The 21,022-nt window shown below is 49.9% G+C and overlaps 1 protein-coding gene and 2 long non-coding RNA genes across 3 annotated transcripts; 1 reads left to right on the forward strand and 2 right to left on the reverse strand.

The window, feature by feature from the left end:
- The first annotated feature begins 5,049 nt into the window (after positions 1 to 5,049).
- On the forward strand, positions 5,050 to 7,545 carry LOC117245067. Its single transcript, XR_004499233.1, has 2 exons — positions 5,050 to 5,671; positions 6,594 to 7,545. It is a non-coding gene; the product is annotated as an uncharacterized LOC117245067 (long non-coding RNA).
- A 1,065-nt stretch (positions 7,546 to 8,610) lies between these two features.
- DNASE1L3 (deoxyribonuclease 1 like 3) lies at positions 8,611 to 14,185 on the reverse strand. The gene is made up of 8 exons (XM_015640449.3): positions 13,957 to 14,185; positions 12,463 to 12,551; positions 11,775 to 11,867; positions 11,375 to 11,487; positions 10,775 to 10,887; positions 10,305 to 10,462; positions 9,369 to 9,465; positions 8,611 to 9,133 (listed from the first exon to the last, which is right to left on the reverse strand). Exons 1-8 carry the CDS (start codon positions 14,101 to 14,103, stop codon positions 9,017 to 9,019), a joined length of 927 nt encoding a protein of 308 aa, XP_015495935.1. The 5' UTR covers positions 14,104 to 14,185; the 3' UTR covers positions 8,611 to 9,016.
- A 3,175-nt stretch (positions 14,186 to 17,360) lies between these two features.
- LOC117245052 lies at positions 17,361 to 20,979 on the reverse strand. Its single transcript, XR_004499213.1, has 3 exons — positions 20,896 to 20,979; positions 18,279 to 18,419; positions 17,361 to 17,604 (listed from the first exon to the last, which is right to left on the reverse strand). It is a non-coding gene; the product is annotated as an uncharacterized LOC117245052 (long non-coding RNA).
- Positions 20,980 to 21,022: the final 43 nt, after the last annotated feature.

Consider the following 21,022-nt stretch of genomic DNA (forward strand, 5'->3'; position numbering starts at 1 on the left):
CATCGGATTCTTTTCATATGTAGTCAGTAAAGTTCAGACTGAAACTACACCACACAGCATCTTCAGGCAGACCAAATAGCCCATGAGTTGTGCAGGTAGCCATGAAAATTTGGCAGAACCTCAACACTGTTATTTTTTTCCTGTGAAACCTTTTTTTTTTCTTCTTTAAGAAAAGAAAATTGCAGAAGTTGAAGCTGTACGGTCTAAATGTTCAGGGTGCAGTGGGCACAGCGTGGATGGAGCATTCCCTGGCTGTGCTGCTTTGCTCCTGGGCAGACCCCAGGCACGGGGGCAGCGCTGTGACCCCAGAGCTGCCATCTGGGCTGTGATCCCAGAGCACTCCCCCTGCTCCCCCCGGGATCCCTGGGGTTGTTTGCAGAAGGTGTCTCCCTGCACCTGGGGCCAGCACCTCCAGGCACAGCCATGGAAACCAGCAGATGTTTTCCCAAACACTCTCCTGCTGAAAGCCCCGGTGAAACCTGAGATGCAGTGGCTGCCAAGGACTTTCCTGCCCCAGCCTTATCAGATTATTTCCTTTTTATAGTTAACTTGTTTTATTAGCCTTGTGGTAGGCACATCAGCGTTAGCCTCCTATGCAATGTTTTTAAACAAAGCAAAGCTGGATACAGCTGTTGGTGTGAGAGAGCCTTGAGAGCATCTCACCTGTGTCACTCCTGTGTCCCTGTGCACCCTGTCTGGCTGCCTCTTGCCTGGTGCCCCTTGTGGTTTAATGGCACCGGCTGAAATTAGCAGGAGTTGTCTGGGAAGTTGATGGAGCCTGGTTGCTGCTGTGGCTGGGTTTAGCTCTGGTAAAAACTGAGCTCTGCTTCACGTGGCCCGCTCTGCCTGGCCTGCACACGGACAGCTGTGGAGTGGCCACAAAAATGACCTTGCTAAGGATAGAAGCATCCAGGGGTGGTGATGAGAAGAGCTTGGCAGGGTTGATTTTGGGGCCAACAACATTCAGGTACTTCCAGCAGCTCTGCCAGCTGAGGACGGACTGTGTTGGGCACAGATCAGTGCCTTGAGGGACATTCTGCTCTTACTCTGGCATCTTGACAAAGGTTTCTAAGTGCAGTGGCTACCTTAGCAGGCAGCTGTGGGGCTTGGGGTGTTGTGTACGGGTTACTGGTGTCCCAGTGCCTCCTGCTGGGCAGACTTGCAATAGTTCAAGATGCACTTTGAATCTTCAGTATAGAAGATTCAAAGTGCATCAGTTTTTTGCCTTTAGGTGTGGAAGTGCTTTTCTACCAATTTGGATGAACTTAAGTTCTTTTTCTTTGCTCGTAGTCTCTCTCCTTGGTGGTGGTGGTTTGCAGTAGGATTTGGCTGGCTAGTACCTGTGAGTCCCACTGGGAACTTCTTCATGCTTCCTCAGCTGGCCCAGACTGTCCTGTGAGGACTGCACTGGAGCTGGCAGTGCCCTGGTGGCCAGCTGGAGCCCTGCCTGCTGCTGACCAGTGACCCAGGGCAGCCCCAAGACAGGGCACTGCCCATGGGAACGCATGCTGGCACATCTGGGGGGGTCACTGGGTATTTTGGTGGGTGGTGGAAGGTAAGCCCCTGCAGCACAGCAGTTACCATGGGATGGTAACTCCAGAGCATTCCAGCCCCCTGCCTGGTATTGGTGGGATGCATTTGTACATCTCAATGGGCAAAGAGAAGGGGTCTTTGAACATGGTGTTCTGGAGCTCCTCTCAACCCATACACTCAGCCTGTCCTCATCCTGCAGCCCAAGTCTGCCCTGTAGCTGTCCCTGACAGTGGGCTGTGCTTGTTCCTGTTACACCTTGGGATCTCACTTGTTGCCCACTGGCCTTCTCCTTTGGTTTGGGGAGCTGTTGGAGTTCCCTCTTCTGACCCCTCTGGCTGTCCATGGCCTTGGCTCTGTTTCTGATGGCCATCTCTGCAGCCAGCATGGCAAATACCTCATGTACTGGGGTGTTGCTCAAAACTGAGAATTGCATTTCACCTTGTGCACCTGTGAGTATCTCTAATAAATTAAATATATGCATTTAAATTATTTTAGTTACTTTAACTGTTTTAAATATTTAGCAGTATTTAAATTATTAAAAATAAGCTATTTATTTTAATAATTCAAATTATTTAATCTTTACATAATTAACCTTTACTGTAGATGTTTATATAATTAATCCTTGAATCATGTTGTGGTCAGGGGAGATGGGGAGATGACACAACATCAGCTTCTTGCAGCAGAGAGATGTCAACGGCATGCACAGCTCTTATAGAGGCCATATACACTGACATTCACATCAGGAATTGGCTCTCTATAGCCAAACCCCTCCTTTCAGGCTCACAGACCAGCACATTCTCCATCATATATATATATATATATGGGGGGATGTATATATGTAAAGGTGTGTAAATGTTCCAGTTTACTTATTTTTTATTTTTTTTTGTCCATGTTACTGCAGGGGTCAGTCTTCAGGCCTGGGCCTTACAGAGCACTTTGTGTGTCCAAGCTGGATCTCCCTTCACCTCCGAAAAGCCCTGACCTGCTCTGGCTCAGTCTGGGTGCTGAGGGTGTTGCTCTGCAGGGCTCTGGGTTTGGTCAGATTATGCAAACCCTGTAATTACCTTTCTCTCTAATTGTCTGTTGAAAGTGAGATTGGGAACTCTACGAAAAAAAAAAACAAAAAAAGCAGAAACTGCATTTTTCCTTTACTCACTTGTAGCTTCTGCATTTATTTGTTTTAAAACAAACTTACTTGATCATTTTTTCTAATTATTTTTTTTCTCCACATTGAAATATACTTGCAGTGCAGACAATGCACCTTTTTCACCTGAAAAAAACCATAACAAACTGTGTATAAATCACATGGAAAAGCCTATCCAAGGTGGTTACAGACATCACTTGACAGAAATAGGGATGGAGTTACATGAGACTTAATTCAGGGAATGGCACAATGCTTTTTTACAGTGTTTTTTATTTGTTTGAGGAAAGGCTTTTTCCAAACCATTTGTCACTATGACAGCTGGCTGTGCCATGCTCTTCCATAAGCCAAATGAAACTGGTTGCCCAGTTTGTCCTCTACCAGGTCAGGGACAGCTCTGGCACCCAAGGAATCGGGCCTTGCAAAGCTGCTGGCAGCGTCTCCAGTTGTTTATCTGTGCTTTGTGCCAGCTGGTTTAGAGAATCTTCTTTTTCTAATATTTTTTTCCTTATTTATTATGTCTCCTGTCCACATGCAGAGTAGCAGAAAGGAGTGTTTGGAATTTTGCTGCTGACAGCAGCGGTGCAGGACATGCACCGGAGCACCCAGCATTGCTGGGACTAAACCCACTGAGTACCTGAACATTTCAGCATCAAACTCCTCTAAACAAGTGTTTATTTTTAAAAGTAATTTTTCCTGGTGTAACAGTAATTTAGAGATATTCCCATCCCAGGTGCCATATCTTCACAGATCAATCCAAGCTGGAAAAGCAGCAGGGAGGGCTACAGCACTTTTTCCTCCACAGCCTTCAGTAATGGTTAATATGCTCAAGTCCCTTTCACTGAAGGTTATCAAAACAGCCCTGCTGCCAACCCCACCCCTTGTGTGGGGCTGTTTCCCCAGGGCCTCCTGAGAAAAGGCTTTTAAATGGCTTTTCAGAATTTCTCAGACTTTCAGAGTTAATTTTCGTAGTTGGGGATTTATATTGCATGCTTAGAAGAAATGTTGTCACTAAATCAGTTGGATTTATAACTCCTGTCGCTGTTAATTTGACTGAGATTTAAAGCACATTCTTTAAATGACATAATGAAAGGCTAGTATATGTGATTTTTTTAAAAAAAATTAATAGGAAAATATGATCTAGCAGGACCTAGAGGTATGTTTGACAGCTCTTTCCTGTGCTGAGCTGCCTTTCTGCAGGACCTTAGTACTGCAAATATTTATATCCCTGCTGAGCTGGAAGTCTGAGTCCTTCAGGCCCCATGGAGGAGCTGGCCTTGCCAGGGTGGGTATTTCCATCTGACAGTGATGTCCAGCTAGGGTGTTTTGTTTGGGGGGTGGGATTTTGCATCTGGCTTCCCCAAAAACGGCTGGGGTCAGGCTCTCCTCCCAACAGAGAGGCACAGAAAGCCTTCATACCTCAATGCCAGCATTTGCAGAGCTTTTCAGGGAAGGTTTTGTTACTTTGCCAATATGGAAATTAATTCTTATAAATCTGTCTTCTCTCTACCAGAAAATTGTCCCTGCAAACACTGACAGCTGAGACTCTATATTTAAAATGGCACACAAAGTATTTAACCTTGTTTTTCACACTGGCTGGAAAACCAGCCTGCAGAGAAAGGGCACTTGTGGTTTTATACCAGGTGAGTGCGCAGAGGTTGTGTCCCTGAGCCTCCAGGATGATGGTGAGGGCTAAACCCAGCTCAGGGAGGTTAAGGTTGGATATTAGGAAAAGTTTTTTCACCCAGAGGGTAGATGAGCACAGGACCAGGCTCCCCAGGGAAGTGGTCATGGCCCCAAGCCTGCCACAGTTCACAAACCTTTGGACAATGCTCTCAGGCACATGATGTGAATTTTGGGGTTGCTGTGTGCAGGGTCAGGAGTTGGATTTAATTATTTTTGTGGGTCCCTTTCAACCCAGGATATTCTATGATTCTGTGGTTGCAGAAAGAGCCTGTGATCCAAAATGATTGCAGTTTTCCCTGGCACTGGAAAAGGGGTCGGTGGCATCTGTTACAAAGAGGGGATGGAGGCCTTGGTGCCAAAACGGCCTCACTTCTTTCCCAAAACCAGGTATAAGCCACCAAAGAGCAGAAGCACAGTCACTGGAAGACATCCCAAGGGGTTGGACAGGCAGGAAAGGCTGTGGTCACCGAGCCAGCAGCCCTTGTGCTCCTGGTGCAGGTAAGGCAGGGACACCAAGGGGTCCCAGGGGTGGATGTGCTCTTTAACCTGCCATGTTTCCCAGTTAAATAACTGTGGGCAATGAAAAACCAGACCTCAAGCCAACAAAGTGCTCCCTTTCTATTGCAAAACTCCTTTAGGAACAGAGTGGGCCCAGGGACTCCTTGGGGTCAGCCCTGGGCTGTCTGCGATGAGTGAAGAGGAGTGTGTGGAACGGGGTGATGCAGATCCATGAGCTCCCAGCTGAGGAGGTGACATTCCTTTTCCTCGCCGAGGCTGAGTTTGCTGCGGGCTCCGGGTGTGAACTGCAGGGGAATTCCGCAGCTGGGGAGTTCGGGGATGCCGCTAGAGGGGGAGCTGACAATGGCTGTGTGTTCCCTGCCGCAGGGAAAACGCGCTGCTCCGGGCAGGGAGCTGGGCGAGCTTGCGGGCGCTTTTAACGACCCACAGATGGAGGGGGGAAAGTGATTTTTAAATTTGTTTTTCTTTTGACTAGAGGTAAGAAAGAGAAAGATGAGTGCTGCCCTCACCTCCTGCTCTCCATCTCCCGGGCTTGCTGGGAGCAAAGGGAGAGAGCGAGAAGGGGAGAAGGACCACTGAGCCCTGGCTGCAGGGCGCTGAAGGAAGCTCCCCTGGAGGACCCCATGAGCACTCCTGCCCCAGGAAGCCCCAGCTCCACTCGTGGGCATCTTCCGTGGCAGATGCTTGGTCAGTGAGTGGCCAGCTCCAGCCTGGGGCACGAGTGCTGCCCACAATCCTTCCAGAGGGAGCCATGGAACAGCCAAGCTTGGATCAGCTGCTGCTATCACACTGGTAGGCTCCTTGATTTTCCTGCCTTTGGTTTTGCTGTCAGTGCTACCGGCCCTGCTGTGTGACAGCGCTACACAGCCCTTCTGGGCTCAGTTGTTTGCTGCACATCTGTATGTGACCAAACATCTGGACATGTGTACATCTGGTCTGGGGTACAAGTTTTATGAGGAGTAGTCAGCTACTGGGCAGGTGGGGGTGTTTAGCCTGGAGAAAAGGAGACCCAGGGGGGACCAGATCATTCTACAACACCCGACAGGAGAGTGTAGCCAGGTGGGGGTTGGCCTTTTCTCCCAGGTAGCAAGGATGAGGAAACAGCCTCAAGATGCACTAGGGGAGGTTTAGATTGGATATTAGGTGCAGCCCCCAAAAGAAGAAGCCAGGTGGGTCCCTGTGGGTCCCTATATCAGCTCTCCTGTGTCCTCATTGCTGCCAGTAGCTCAAAAGAGGCAAAAGGAGGTAGGCAGAGCCTTGCCCCAGGCCAGAGGGCCTCTCACTGTGGCACAGGCAGAGAGGTGTCAGGGCTGGGGGTCGGTGGGGAGCAGTGCCAAGGCCAGGACGAGGACATGAGCCCTGTTCAGGTGAAGGTGCAGATGGACAAACCTATCCAGCACAGATAATTGAGGCTGTAGAGAAGAGGCAGCCCTGCTTTGGGCCGCTGCTGTGGGTTCCTGGGGGTTTCCCTGCCAAGAGACTTACACCCCCAGGGCAGTAAAAACCTTCCTTGTGTGGGTTTCTGTGAGGTGAGGGGCAGAGAGACCTCCGGTAGGCTGGGGAGGGTCTCTGTGGCTCTGTGGGAAGTGAGGATGATGCCTCCAGTACCATGAACTGGAGAAGGGCTTCCCAAGGACCCCAGCCTGGGGGATTGGGGGTCTTGGCACTTTTTGTTCAGCTGAACCCTCTCTGCTCTGTGCTCTCGCCTGAACAGGGCTGCTGGGGAGAAAACACTTTCCCGCTTCTGAAGAGCCTCTTTGTTTCTCTCCCAGCCACAATCTGAGATCTGGCTTGCATGAGACAAAGTCTCTCCAGGAATTTTGGACTCCCAGTGAAAAACTTCTGTTTGATCATAAATAAAGCTCAAGAAGCCTTATTCATCAAAAAGAGAAACTTTGTTCTGGCTGCAGAATATACTGAGACTCCTGCAGGCTGGAACAACTTAAAATCCCCTTTGCAGTTGGGACAGCTGGGAATTGATCCCCAGGGGGGGAAATCTAGAGACGACATGAACTGTGAAGTATTTTAGGATGTAATTATAATATTGTCCAATGAATATCTAGAGAGACAGACTGTGCTGACAGTAGGAGTTTGGGACACCTCCCAGCCCTTATCGAACATGCAATGTGAGTGCAGATGCTGTCTCTCTGCTATGAATCCCACAGCTCTCCATGGAGGAGCATCATTTTGCATTAAGATGTCTCTGTGTGGGTCAGAAGTTCAGCATCTCTGCAAGATGAGCCCTTCTTCCCCAAGGTTTGAGTGCTGAGCAGGACTCCATTTGATATGGGATTTCCCTGGGTCAGTGGGAGTCAGCTGTGGTGGCTGCATCCCCTCTCAATTTCTTGTGCATCCCCAGCCAAGTCACCCATGGTGTGAGAGACAGAAAATGCCTTGACTCTGCCTAAGTGCTGCACAGCAGCAACAAAAACATCCTCATGTTATCAACACAGTTTTCAGCACAAATCCAAGACACAGCTCCTGTGAAGAGAATTCGCTCTGTCCCAGCCAAACCCAGCACACTGCTCTGGATCGACAGCCACTGACATCACTCCCCTGGCTGCTCTCTGGCCACATCTCTTATTTTTAAGTGCTGGATAAAGGGCTATAGCAAATATTGCAAATAAGGATAAATATTTCCAGTAAAAATTAGCTGTAATTACATATTTTTTTCATGACTGAATGTGCCCGTTATTGTTTTTCTGGACGGTGATTTCTTTCTCTGTGAACTGCTCCTTTCTGAAAGCCAGGAGACAGAAAGTGCTTACATAGAAGCAATATGTGAGGCCAGAGACTGATTTCAGCCTTCACATGAACCATCACTGATGTCAGCCATGCAGTGGCATCTCTATAAAAATCCCAGTATAAATGTTCTAAATCAGGCTTTTTCCTTTGTGTTGACTGCAGTCTAAGTGAGGGAGCATATAAAATGCTGTATCATTTCAAGTTTAATTGCTACTAGAAGCTGGAGGATTTGTTGTCTGCCTTACACAACTCCCTGGGATAATTTTCTCCTGACTTTCTTTCCTATAATTCTTCTCCTTGAACAGTGTGTTTCACAAAGACCAAACTGTTTTCCTCCCCACAAAGCCTCCCTCCCTCACTCACCTGCCCTGCCTGCCCCTTCAGCAGACAACCTGGGGTGCATTGATGAAGGGAGATGAATGTTTGTCTCTACTAACAGTTGGATTATTCCCACTCTCGAGATGCCATCTGTGTGACAGGGTTTGGTTTGCACTAAATACAGCCTGTGGGCTGAGCTAGGAAAACAGATTGCTGCGCCATTACATTAAATAATCATCATTAAAGTCTGCTTCATCAGAGGGCTTTGAGCTGCCATGGAGATTTTTATTTTGGAGGAGGGGATGCAGTTCACTTCCATGTCAGAATGCTGAAATCAGATTTTGATGTGAGTTTTATGACACTCTGTTGGCAGCAGCATCACCTGGGATCCCTAGGACATCTCACCTGAGGTCTGCAGGTGGGCAGGGCCGAGAACTATCAGTTTCCCGCTGCCCTGAGCTGGGACAGTGCAGAAAAGGGGCTCTCACTGCCTGTCCCTCTGTCTTTTCTTTCTGTCTTTCCCAAATCCCTGTATTCTGTGACCAATTTAAACCCCTCACTGAGAAATACATTAAATTCTGCAGTATTCTACATTGTAAACCACCAGGTACTGCCTCATGTCCCCGCTGGTTGCATCTCTGAAGGATAAACACACAGGCACACACACACATGATGCAAAAAAAGATCCTTTTAATCCTTCTGCCCCTGCAGAGGAATGGCAGAGCTCCAGAGCCCGTGGGAACATGTGGAGCTCCCTGCCCTTCAGGTGATGCAGGTAAAGCACACAGAAGTATTTTAGCCCTGCAGTAGCTCCTTACATTTGTGACCAGCATAGTAAGTACAGTGTGCTGCTTCTAGCTGATTTATTTCTCTATACAATGAAGAAAAAACAGCGTGAAGGTTTAATTCACCTTCTCACTCAAAATATTCAAACTTTAACAAAATATTTGTGGATTTTTACCCACCAAATATTGCACTTGCTGTGAGTATTTCTACACCACTCTTACACAAGATCTGTTGGCATCTGTGTATTTCCATGCCATGTAGGAGGACTCAGCGTGCTCATGATCTCGATCAGTGGCTCTTCTTTGGTCTCCTCTTCCTTGAAAACTTTGATCTCAGCCAGTTGAAAAAGCCACCTTTTGCTTTTAACTCGAATTCTACTGGGAAGTGGTCACTCACTCCCAGCGCCTGCAAGACACCAGCACAGAGGGTTGGGAGGCACCCACACTCTCTCCAAGCCTGTCTGGATGTGCAGTGCTTGGATGTTGGGAGGTGGCATGTGAGCATTGCACCAGTTTGGGAGAGATGGCCACCAGTGACCTGGTTTCACAGCAGGTCTGTGTCCAGCACTGCCGCGATGCTGCTGGCTCTGAGCTCCCATGTCAGCCCTTCCCCAGTGCTGCAGAGGCTGTGCTCTGCCTACCTGCTCCTGGGTCATCTGAAATTCCTCCTGGAAATCAAAGATGTTGACAGAGTGTGGCACCACAGCCTGGATGAGCTTCTGTCCACTGACCACAATCCTGCAAGGAGCAACGGAATGGGGTGCTGTGATGGGGTGCCCAAACTGTGGTAGCCACATTGCACTGAGCTGGTGGCCAGAGAGATGAAGTCACACCTATGTGTGGTTTGTCCTTACCCATGGACTGCCCACCCAGAGATGTCAGCTCCTTTAGGTGCCTCCTTGGCAGCGAGGCACATAAATACCTTGGTGTGCGCTGGCCTTGGAAGCCAACATTAAATTACTTCTGTCTAAACCCACCCAACAGTGCTGCAAATTTCAAAGCCCTGCTTTGGATACAAAAATCACAGGATAACAACTGGAGTATCAGAGAAGTCCTGCTCAGACCCAGAAACTTGTCCTCCAAGAGGGCCCTGGGCTTTGATAGCCGATGTGTTCTTGTCCCTGCTGAGGAACTGCAGTGGCAGCAGCACTTGCCACATGTCCAGGGCAAGGTGAGGTTCCCCATCCCGAGCAGAACCTCACTGTGCATTTGTCAATCCAAATTACAAACATGAGAGCAAAAGCCATGGTGCAAGGCTGGCATGGAGAAGGCAGCAGCATCTCCTGCCAGGTGTCTGCAGGGCTCCCTGCAGATGAGAAGTGCTGCTGGCTGTCCTGTCATCCGTCCCCACCTGAGCCACAGCCATGGCTGGTTCTGTGTAAATCCCACCCAGACTGGTCTGCAAAGGGCTTTGTGCTCCTGACTAGAAGCATTTGGATCACATTTCTCCACAACACTGTTTTACCTTTGATGGCCTCCTGTACATTTGTTTCCTCTGATGGTCACTGACACTTTTTGATACAATTTTTCTCTCGGAGAGTCATAACCAGTGGGTGGTTTGGCAGTGAGCCCTTTACCTGTCATACGGGCATCTGGTGCTGTTCTTCACTGTTGTGTCATTTTTGTCACCAATTAGCCAGAGGAATTCGGAGTAAGTCCTCAGACGGATGTTCTTCCACTGCTTTTGGGGAACATAGCTGCACCCAGCATTGAAGTCCCCCATGAAGATGAAGTTCTGGAAGATAGGAGGGTTTCCAAATGTAATCATGAGGACAGCTTTTCAAAAGAAGACCAATGAGGATTTTTATGGATGCAGTGGGGCTTCTCCTTTCTGCTGGGCTCATCAGGGCATGCTGATTATAGTTTTATTAGGTGATCAAGATTACTGTATAAAATGTGGAGAACTCAATGAAAATACACCAAAGAGATACTCAAAACCTGGGGGGGCATTATCAGTGGGTTTAAGGTTTTCAGCTCTGAATAATGAATAATGTGGCCAGTGACTCAGTACCAAAGCCCTGTTAGTGACACAGATGTGGAAACCAACCTCGATTTTCCAGCGCTGTTTGACATCTAAATACACATCATAGAGCTCATCAATCTCCCGCACTGCTGTGTCTGGTTTGGTGTGCAGAGGGATAATAGCAAACTCACTGACAGCTTCAAAACATGGCAGAAGAACAGAAAAATGTAATGGTTAAACAGAGAATGAGTCACAAAGAAACAGAGATTGACTTGTAAGCAAGGGGTCTCTTTTCTGAGGAAGAAACAGCTTCTGTTCTGTCTGTAGACCAGGGTGATCTCTGTGGTTGCACAGTGACCCTCCCCAGGCACTCAGCTGGGCCTCAGGAGCTGTGCCAGTGCAGACAAATCCTGAGCCAGTACCCACACAGTCACTGCTCCCAGCAGCATGGAATGCACCCACCAACCCACTGCCCAGGACAGCAGCAGAGGCTTTCCCAGCAGGGATGTCCAGGGCTCTGGGATTTCCCAGAGGCAGCAGGCCTGAAGGGAAAATGCTGCTCTTGGAAGGAAAAGCAGTGTGGGGTCTGGATGCAGCCTCTGGAGCCTCTGACGTGCCTGGGTGCAGCCAGTGTGGCTGTGCTGGCTCACAGAGGGACAATGGCTCATTCCTGAAACACCTCACCGGTTTTGGGAGACTGCAGCCAGATGGCAAAGGGCTCTCTGGAGAAGACATCCTCATCCCCAGGCTGGGTGTCAGGGTACTGGTAGGTTTGTTTCACCGATACCAGATTTTGCCTGCAGCAGAATGAACAGGACAGGGGATGTCACACTCGTGGCACACTGGGACATGTCTGACACTGACTCCATGCTCTGGTCTGGACCCCAGGCCACGGGCTGGGATGGACGCAGACACACTGGTGTCTGTGCTGGGATGGTCCCCACATCCAGCCCAACCCACCTGCACAGCCTGCACCTCCCTGGCTCCCTCACAGCAAAGCCACCACCGTGTCCAGCCCATCTCCAGGAGCTGTGCCCCAGAGGGCAGGGGGAGCTTGGCTTGTTGGCAAAGGGGGTTCACCCACCTGTAGAGGAAGGCATACTGCTCCTTGTAGCTGTTCCTTCCCAGCCTCTCACTGGCCACGTACCTGTACTCCTCCTTTGCCCCCTTCAGCTGACTGGAAGGAAAGTGATGTTCCTGAGTTTATTTCTGCACTCACAAGGGGCTGAAGTGAGATAATTTTGCCTGTGCCCAGAGGTTTGGGCATTGCCTGCCTGACCTCAGAGGCAGATGGGTACAGAGACTAAACCCTTCTGGACCCCAGCTCTTCACTCCACCCTCTCCCTGATCATTGCAGCCTCTGTCTCTCCTTCAGCTGGGTATCATGTCCAGCCAGCTGAACGCTGCTGTTTCCTCTGGATGTCTGAATTGTCCAGGCAAGCAATCTCTAATCTAAAGCAGTTCCAAGCCCTGCAGGAAGGTGGCTGTCCTGCTGCAGCCTGATGACAGCCCGGTGAGGGCATTTCCCCTTCCTTTTTTATTCCTTCGGGAACTTCCCTGTAGCAAATTGAATTTAACCCGGTAATACTGATTTAAAAATATCTTCTACAGTGGGCTGGAACTGCCTTTTCTCCTGCCCCTCAGCGAGACTGCCGGAGTCTGGTCCTTCCTTGACAGTGGGACAGAGGCCAGAACCTTAGATTTTGTCCCAGTAAAGTGGCACTGAGCAGAACACAGGCCAATATTTGTCCATTTGCCCATGGCCACCCTACCTGGTGAGCTTCTCCACCAGGAGAGGACAAACACGGTTCTTGCTGTCCTTTATTTCCATCAGCAGCATAATGTCACAGCGGGAAACGATCTGCAAGGGGAAGGAGCAGGAGGAAGTTTGCACACGCCTGGTTTTAGAGGATTAGGAAGGGCTTAGAAAGAAGTGGTTACAGGCATGGGGGAAGTCCTTTGTGAAAGGACACACAGCCTGGCATCGTGGGAGGGGAGCAGGGGCTGGAACGGAGCTTTTCTGCTTTCAGAGCTGCTGCACGCCCCAGCAGGAACTGGGAGAGGGAACCCAGGAACAGAATAGTTTCAGATTTAGTGAAAAACTTTGGCACCTGACCCTGAGGAGGAAGTTTGGAGGGGAAGGGGCAGCAAAAGCCCCTCCTGTGAGCCTGATTCCACCATCACCACTTCTGCTGGGATGATGCCTCTGCCCTTCCCTACTCCTTCCCCACGGGAAGCATTCACCTGTCTCAGCTTGTTGCAGATTCCTCTGAAGTAGCCCCTGGAGCCCAAAAAAAACCCTGTCTGAAAACAGGGTCTTGACACCAGGGGACTGCACACCTCAGGGGGACTGAAGGCTCATCTCCCACAGCTACTGCTGGGATTCCCCGTGGGAAAGTCCATCTCGAAGCCAACATTCTCAGGGGCTTCCCTCTGCGCCTGCTTTCATTGTTCTTTAAACTTTGTGCGTGATTTTTGTCAGGAAAAAAAGCCCCTCTTTGCCCCCTGAAACTTCCCCACAATATCTACATGACCCCAAAATTCAGTATACATTGCCCACGGGAAGAATGGGAATGCAAAGCCAAGCAAACCTGTCTTCCCAGCCAGATTGCAATAACAGGAGCACAACCCAGCTTTAGGGTGCCATCCTCACTGGATTCTGCACACACAGCCACCTCACCGACACCAAGCTCCACGTCCTCCCTCACTGTGGAGTCCTGGAGGGTATTTGCAAAGCTACAAATCTAAATGGTGGCTCTTTTAAAAACCAGGGTTACCTTCAGCTTTTGCAGAGGCAGCATGATGGTGAGGGTTTGCTTACAGAAACTGGCAATTGGGTTTTTCAGATTTCTACCAGGCTCCAATGTGACAGATACTATTTGCTGTCTTGAGAATAGGTTTAATTAGACAAGAATAATTGAGAATAACTAGCACATAAGGAAGTAGAAGTAAATAAAGTATCGCAAAACAAAGCTTTGTGGATTCAAAATGAAAATTATTCTCACTGTGCATTGAGGTTTTCCTCCTTTCATAACCCAATTTCCAAAGGAAACAGCAAATATTTTTTTTGTTATATTTCCACAAAGGCTAAGATAACAACATACATTCTGTTCAACCACAGGCTGATTTTTACTTCAAGAGTACGATATTTTTTAAATTTATTTTTTTTACATATTTAACTGTGAAAGGCGAACAAAGTGCAAGATTGTGCATCTAAGGAACCCTAGAAAGCTCAGTGTCAGTCTCATCCAGGCAAACAAACGTACCTTTACCACAGCATCGACGACTTCAGGTCTGGCTATTTTAGTTTCTCCAAAAGACCTCACATTGAAGGAGCAGATTTTTAGGCTCAGCGATGGGTTGAAATGGAAGAGTGAAAAGAAGAAGAAGAAGAAGAAGAGCATCATCTTCATGGAGCTGGGCAAAATGAGTTGCTGCGAGCGTGCCTGTAAATATGTATGTGTGTGTGTTTATGCATCCGTCCCTCTATGGCTTGTTGGGAGGTCAGGCTGAGCAGTCAGCTGTGTCAATCATGAACAGGAATCACCATTTCCTCCTTCCCCTCACTTCCATCTCCCACAAAGCAGCATGGAGACTTTGAACTTCTGCCTGAGAGGAAAACAGGCTCTTTGGAGCCAACCTCGGAATCCTGGCAGAGCAGCAGCTCCACCAGAACCCAGCATCCCTCCACACAGGGAGACACCAGCTGTGGGATGCCTGCCACGACTGGGCACCAGCTGGGACCACTCTGGGCTAGACTAGGACCAGGCTCCCTGGGCCATTCCACCCCAGAGGTCAAGACCAGGAGGTGGAAGGGGTGGATGGTGGAAGGGTCTGGAAGGGGGCAGGGGGAAGACTGGGATTTCTGGAGGGCACCAGGAGCCCATTGGAAGGGACTGCCAGGCAGCCATGGGCAGATACATGATGCCCTAGCACTGCCCCTCAATCTCCTGGCCAAGTGTCCCCAGCACAGGAGTCTTGGTTTGTGCATGTGAGTCTGGCTGCTGCTGTGTGGTGGAAGGGGGGACATGAATTTGGTTAAAACAACACCTGAGTGAGGATGCTGTAGGTGGGATGGCTTGGTCCCCTGAGGTGGCTTTTGCAGGGGAACTATCCCCCTACCCCCTTAATCCCCCACCATGTGTCAGCCCTCAGCCACAGATAAATTTTTTGGCCCTCAATCAAGTTATAAAGGCAGGAGGTGTAACAAGAGTTCAAGCCAAATGACATCTTTAAGTGTCTTGAATTTTTCTCCCAGTGCTAACAGGGTACTTCCACATCCTCCTTCCTTTCTCCAGGAGCACCCAGGCTGCCTGCCCAAGCAGATCCAGAGTAGATCCAGAGGCACCAGGACACGTCTGCCAGTGCTGAACCAACTGAACAGGCTCAGAGGGAGACAGCACAAAGCACAGCACGTGGAAGGGCTCCCAAAGACATGGCACAACTGAAAGCAGTGGCATCAAGACTTGCTGGGAAGGCACAATCTCCAGAGAATGTGCTGCAGGCTTGGAATAGGCACCACAAATCCCTTTTGGCATTACTGGAATTTGGAGCACTGGCTGCCAGCAAGGGACGTGTCACCACATTACCCCAGTGTTTACCAACCAGCAGAGCTACTTGGGGAGTGGGCAGGAGATCCTCCAAAATAACAGGGCTTAGGTGGTGCTTCCTCTAGCCTGTGTCTCCAAGGAGCTGCCCCCAGGCAGGACAGGCTCTGGAAGAAACTAATAAAGAGAGAGGGGAGGGAAAGTGACGGCCTTGGAGGGGTGTAAATCTCCAGCTTAACCTTGCTAAAAGCGCAGCCTGAGCTAAGCGCTTGCGACAGCAGCTGCAGCTTCAGGGTCAGAGTCATCAAAACCCTAAAATCAGGCTTGTTTTGGCTACCCTGGCATCAAAAGGGCAAGTGCTTGTTGTGATGCCCATGAAGGCTCTGACCCTGAACCATGGCTGTCAGTGCTGTGTTTATCTTCAGGGTTCCTGGCTTATCAGTTACCCCCTTCTCCTCCACCCCAGGCATTATCAGGGGGATGAACAGCAGCCAGTCGACCTGGGGGTGACACAGGGACCTCATGTTTCTTTCTGCAGCACTTTACTCCCTGTTTACTGCACTTTCTGTGCATGTCCTCTTTGCTCCTTATCAGATCATAAAACAGGCTTGATGTGGGTGCGTGAACACTGACAGTTCAGGGCTGCCCTGCTCTTGCACAAGAGGCTGCTGGTGAAACCAACACAGTCTGGGGTTCCTGTCCCCACCTGGAATGATGACAGGTGAGGGACGGTCTCTCCAGCTGAGCAGCACCCGTGGAACATTCGTTAATAAAGCCCCTCCTCAGCCTCTCCCTGCTCCCTGGGGACTAGAGGCAGCTAAGGAGGCTGAGGGGAATGCAGAAGCCAATTTGGGTGAGAGCTCCGAGCAGTGAGTAGGTGCTGCCAGGGCCCTTTGGTGAAGCTTTGCTGATAGTCCTGGGTGCAGAGGGGCTGTGGCTGGTGTGTCACCACCTCTGGAGCAGCAACTCAGCCCTTCATCTTCTTCCCCCTCCCCAGAAGGCGCTGTGGGATGGATGAGATGTGTCCCTGTGTCACACGCCTGCTTAGGGTGCCCACGGGACAGTGGGGTGTGAGTCCTGCAGCCATCTGGGAGTTTCTCCTCTCCTTTCAGGCACAGCTGCTTCCTTCTGGCTGCAGCCCTGGCTGCCTGTAGGGAACCTACAAAATTGTTTTTGTTGGCAGAGATGGACTGAGAGGATCTCTGAGGTTTCCTGTGCCTCCCTGGGAGGGCTGGAGGGAGACACTGCGGGGTCAGCCCACATCCCCTTCTACTTTGGTAGAGGAAGCCTATTCTGGGCTTGAAGGGCAGCAATGACTCACGGGATGCTCCATGACTGGGGAGCACCCTTGGGGTGCTTGGGGCTTGGCTAAAGTTTCATTTCTTCTCTGTAGGAAAGATATGGTGTCTGTGTGCTGCTCAGGGGTTTGGCACTGCTGGGGACACCAGTGCTGCTGTGCCATTTCAACAAAGGGTGCAAAGGCTCTGCTCTCCCTGAGCCCCAGTCTGTCGAGGTGTTCCTGCTACCCCATTTGACATCCCCATTAGCATGTTCCCCCAAAGAGGAGATGGCTTCAGGGAACCAGGGGCAGCGTGGGCAGAGGTGATGTTGGGTGTGAGGGACAATGTGGGGACCAACACCCCCAGGCTGGTGCTCCCCAGGTGCCACCACAGCTCTGTTTTCTGGGCAAGGGGCCTCCCCTTCCACGTACCAGGCTTTAACGTGTCACACGTTTCTTACTTTTTACCATTTCTACACAAATTGCACTCTGTCAATATCTGCTATGACAGGGGGAGGTCCAGGAAGGGCCAGCCCCAAAGATGTCATCACCATGAAAGTAGATTCCTTTGCGCAAATGAAAAGTAGATACCTTTGGGCTCTACAACCATCAGGCAGAGTATTTTATCACAGTCTCCTGGACTTGCAAGTTAATAAGTAGCAAAGCACTTGAGCCATTTTGTATTGCTAAAGTTCATAGCAGGGCTGCAGACCATACATGGTCATTTGGGAAGTGGTTTCACTACCAGTATAATGGCAATAGTTGCCCTGGTGTGACCCTCTGGCATTTCAGTGCAATGCAAGGTAAAAGCACTTGGTGTGAAAGATACATGGAATGCTTTGAATCAAATATTTGATACTCAATTTTTATTTATAATTCTGGAAGGTAAGTGTTTTACTTAATTAATTACTGTCAAGGCACAATTCCTTTGATGGTCCAGGACTCTGATAGGGTTTTCTTTTTCAACTTAATATGTAAGCATCATTCAGCTAGTGGTTTGAAGCATGACAGCCTGCCCACTACAAGGCAGTTCAAGGAAAAATATTTCATGATGTTTTCAGTTTCTTGAAGGAGGCTGCTGAGCTGGGCTGTAGGAGAGCAGAGGTAATCTGAAATACAGGCTTTGGTGCATGACAACAAGATGAGGCTTTGAAGTTAATCCCCCATAAAGATATTGCAGCCACCAAACAAGGTTTTTTGCCAATAAGTACATCCATATTGTTAGCAGTTAAAGATGTAATTAAAATGCACATAATGTATGCATTAACTTTGAGCAGAGCTAATAAAGTATTATTTAAGGCTGTTATTAGGCAAGTAGGTCTTGCTTTATGATGTTTTAAAAGGCAGGAGCATTGTTGCTGTGTTTGTCCCAGGTTGTGCAAGGAAGCCCCTGGAGAGTGACGGGGCAGTTGCTCAAGGTGGTGTCCAGAGGAGTTATTCACCCCTGAGCTCACCCAGAGCTGTTCTTTCCAAAACGAGGTGAGCCGAGACCTTATCCCTGTGCTGGGGAGTGAATTTTGGTGCTATTAAAGTGACACAGCTCACAGGGCACAGCAAGGCCTTCCTCACCAGCAGCTCCCACTGCAGGAGCTGGCACCCGCCTGCCCTCCCGTGCCCACGGCGCCCTGGGCACTGCTCATGGACCGTGCCACAGGGCCACCACTGTGCCAGTGGCGATAGATGGGCATGAGCCACCCCGGGGAGATGATTCACCCCACCAAGGCAGCGTGCAGCCACTTGTTATGATTGCAAACAGCCTCACCACACACTCTGGGGATCCATCAGACAGCAGTGGAAAATAACATGGAAACCTTTCACCTAGTGTGCTTCTCGGCTTGGTGAGGCAGGAGCCGGAGTTCTCCACAGCCATCCTGGACTGAATTCAGCCAGAGCTGCCACCTTCCTATGGAAAACAAGACTGTTTACATAAAAGTCTCGTGTCCTGGTTTCTGGGGTCATGCGACAGCTAATTCCAATTATTTTTAATGGGTTTTTTACCATGTGGTTGCTCTGATTTAGAGACACATTTTGTTCCTCACTGGATCATAAGTCATTGTTGTGGTGATTGTCTGTCCTGCCCATAGGATCAAAGCTGTGCTCTTCTGCTGGTGGGAGCCCAGCTCCTGACTCATTAGGAATGAGTAATTTTCGGCTGGGGACCAGCATAGCTGGCGCTATGAAGTGCCAGCAGCCTCAGAGGGTGACAGAGGGGTGACTCTGTCCTCAGCAGCTGCCACAGCTGTGTGGTGAGCTGTCTGTGGGCTGAGAAAAGAAACAGAACTCATGCAAGGCAGCACAGGCACTGGCTTTTAATTTGGGCCTGCCACATTGCAACCACCCCAAACATGGCTTTTCAGGGTCCTAAGGACCACAGAGCTGCTGGGGCTTCCTTTGAAGCCTGAGGCTCATCTGCTCTCTGTGGGCACAAGGAGCCCAGCTGTCCCTGCACTGTCCCTGCTGTGCCATCTCGAGTGCCTGAGATCTCCTCCACTGTGCTGAGGAGCAGCCCCAGCCTTGCTGGCAGTGATCACAGTGCTGCAAACCTCCTCCTGCAGCAGGGCTGTGACCTGTTGGGCTGTGGCCTTGTTCTGGAAGAGCCTGGATCAGAGGAGCCATCGCCACCCACGGAGACTCTCAGTGGTTCTTCCCCATGGCTGCACACTCAGCTTGCAGGAGTGGGTTCCCTGCTTAGCTCATGCCGTATTTCGACACAAAACCACTGCAGATCTCTGCTTCAGCTTCTCTGTTTTAAGTGCCATCATTTTCTATGACTGTATCCAGGGGCATTCCCACCAGGCGGCCTGAAATAACCACGGTGGGCAATCCATGGTCTGTGAGCCAGCACTGCCCTGCGTGTGTCCCACGGGAGCCTGGGGCCACACATGAGAAAGTTGAACAAACAACTCTGACAGCAAACAATGTTTGAAGGCTTGTGAAATACCTCCCATGCCCACTTAGGTCACCTTAGTGGAAGCTCAGCTTTGTTTAGCCCATTTTGACTGAGAAAGAAAACCCAAAACAGGCTCAGCCTCAACTTCACCAGGCCACCTAAAGCCCTCAATTTCTGGTGATAAATCTCTTCTGAAAGTTCATGTTATCAAAAGCTTATGGTTATTGTAGTAAACTCTGACCTGGAAAGCCCTTTACACCAATTATCTCACCTTCCCAGCCTGCCAGACCAAAGGGACATCTTTTATCAGGGCACAGGTGGGGTGAGGATTTGACCCAGTTTGCATTTACTCAGGAGCTGATCTCATTTCCAATTTAATTAAGTTTTCTCATAATTTTTTGCATATTTTAAAGGTACACACCAGCCTGATATGTGACCTAGGGGGAATGAAAGTAAATTTGCTTATAGCAAAATGATTCAGTTGTCAGTTTTAAGAAAAATCACAGATTTTAAAATGCAAGTTGAAATCCTGCTCCTGAAAGCAGTGTCATCTGTTGGGAAGGTAATAGATCTGTAACCTAAGTGACAGTCTTACTTTTACACCCAAAACAGGATTTTTATAAGTGATTTCAACCAGTGCTCTGATTTCAACCTTTGTGTCCTTTCCATGGGAACACCCCTGATCACAGCCCTTCCCCAGAGCTGAGAACAGCTGTCCCCTGCCCCAAGGCTCCCAGGCCTCATGCAAGGGGGCTGTGAGGTTTCTCTGTGGGGTGTAGCACTGCACTCTCCTTTGTAGTTTTGTGGAAATTGTATCGCATCCCCTTAACATCCCTCTTGTATCCACCCTTGTGTCCCCTTGTGCTAACCCTGTTGCTGCCGTATCACATTCCCTTCTTTATCCCTGTTGCATCCCCATGGCAACCCCACTGTAAGAGTTCTGTAGCCTCATTGCATCCTTCTTGGCTCCCTGCTGTGTGTCCCTCGCAATAACCCCTTTTACATCTCACGTGGTGAGGCTGTTCGCAATCGCAACAAGCGACTGCACCCTGCCTTGGCGGGGTGAATCATCTTCCCAGGGTCAGGGTAAGCCTAACCTGGAGTAACTGCCCGCCTCCTGCAGCCCACTCGCACCCCTCCCTTACACCCCCACTGAAGTCGCATCACATCCCTCTGTTGCACTCTGTGTCCCCTCTCGTACCCCCACATTATCCCCCCAGAATCCGCGTTACACCTTTTGTACCGCTCGCTCTTCCGCTGCAGCCCAGCGGCATCTCCTGCTTTAACCCCACTGAATCCCCATCACAGCTCCACCGAATCCCCTCATTCCATTCGCCTTTCCACCCCTCTTGCAGTCCCCATGGAAGCCCCATTACTTCTCCCTGCATTCCTTTTGCAGCCTCGTTGCATCCCCGCCTTGCATCTCCACTGAGGTCCCTCTACATCCCCCCTCTGTATCCATCTCTCAGCCCTTGTCTCCCCCGGTCACCTCGGCAAAGCAGCCCCTCCGCACCCCCCTTGCACGGCGTTGGAACTCCCGCTTTCTCCCCTGTCTCGTCCCCCTTCCAGCCCGGCTGTGTCCCGCCTATCCCCCGGTGCCATCCCGCCCCGCGGAG

The sequence above is a fragment of the Parus major genome, chromosome 12 (genome assembly GCF_001522545.3).
Source record: "Parus major isolate Abel chromosome 12, Parus_major1.1, whole genome shotgun sequence".
In the NCBI taxonomy this organism is placed as follows: Eukaryota; Metazoa; Chordata; class Aves; order Passeriformes; family Paridae; genus Parus; species Parus major.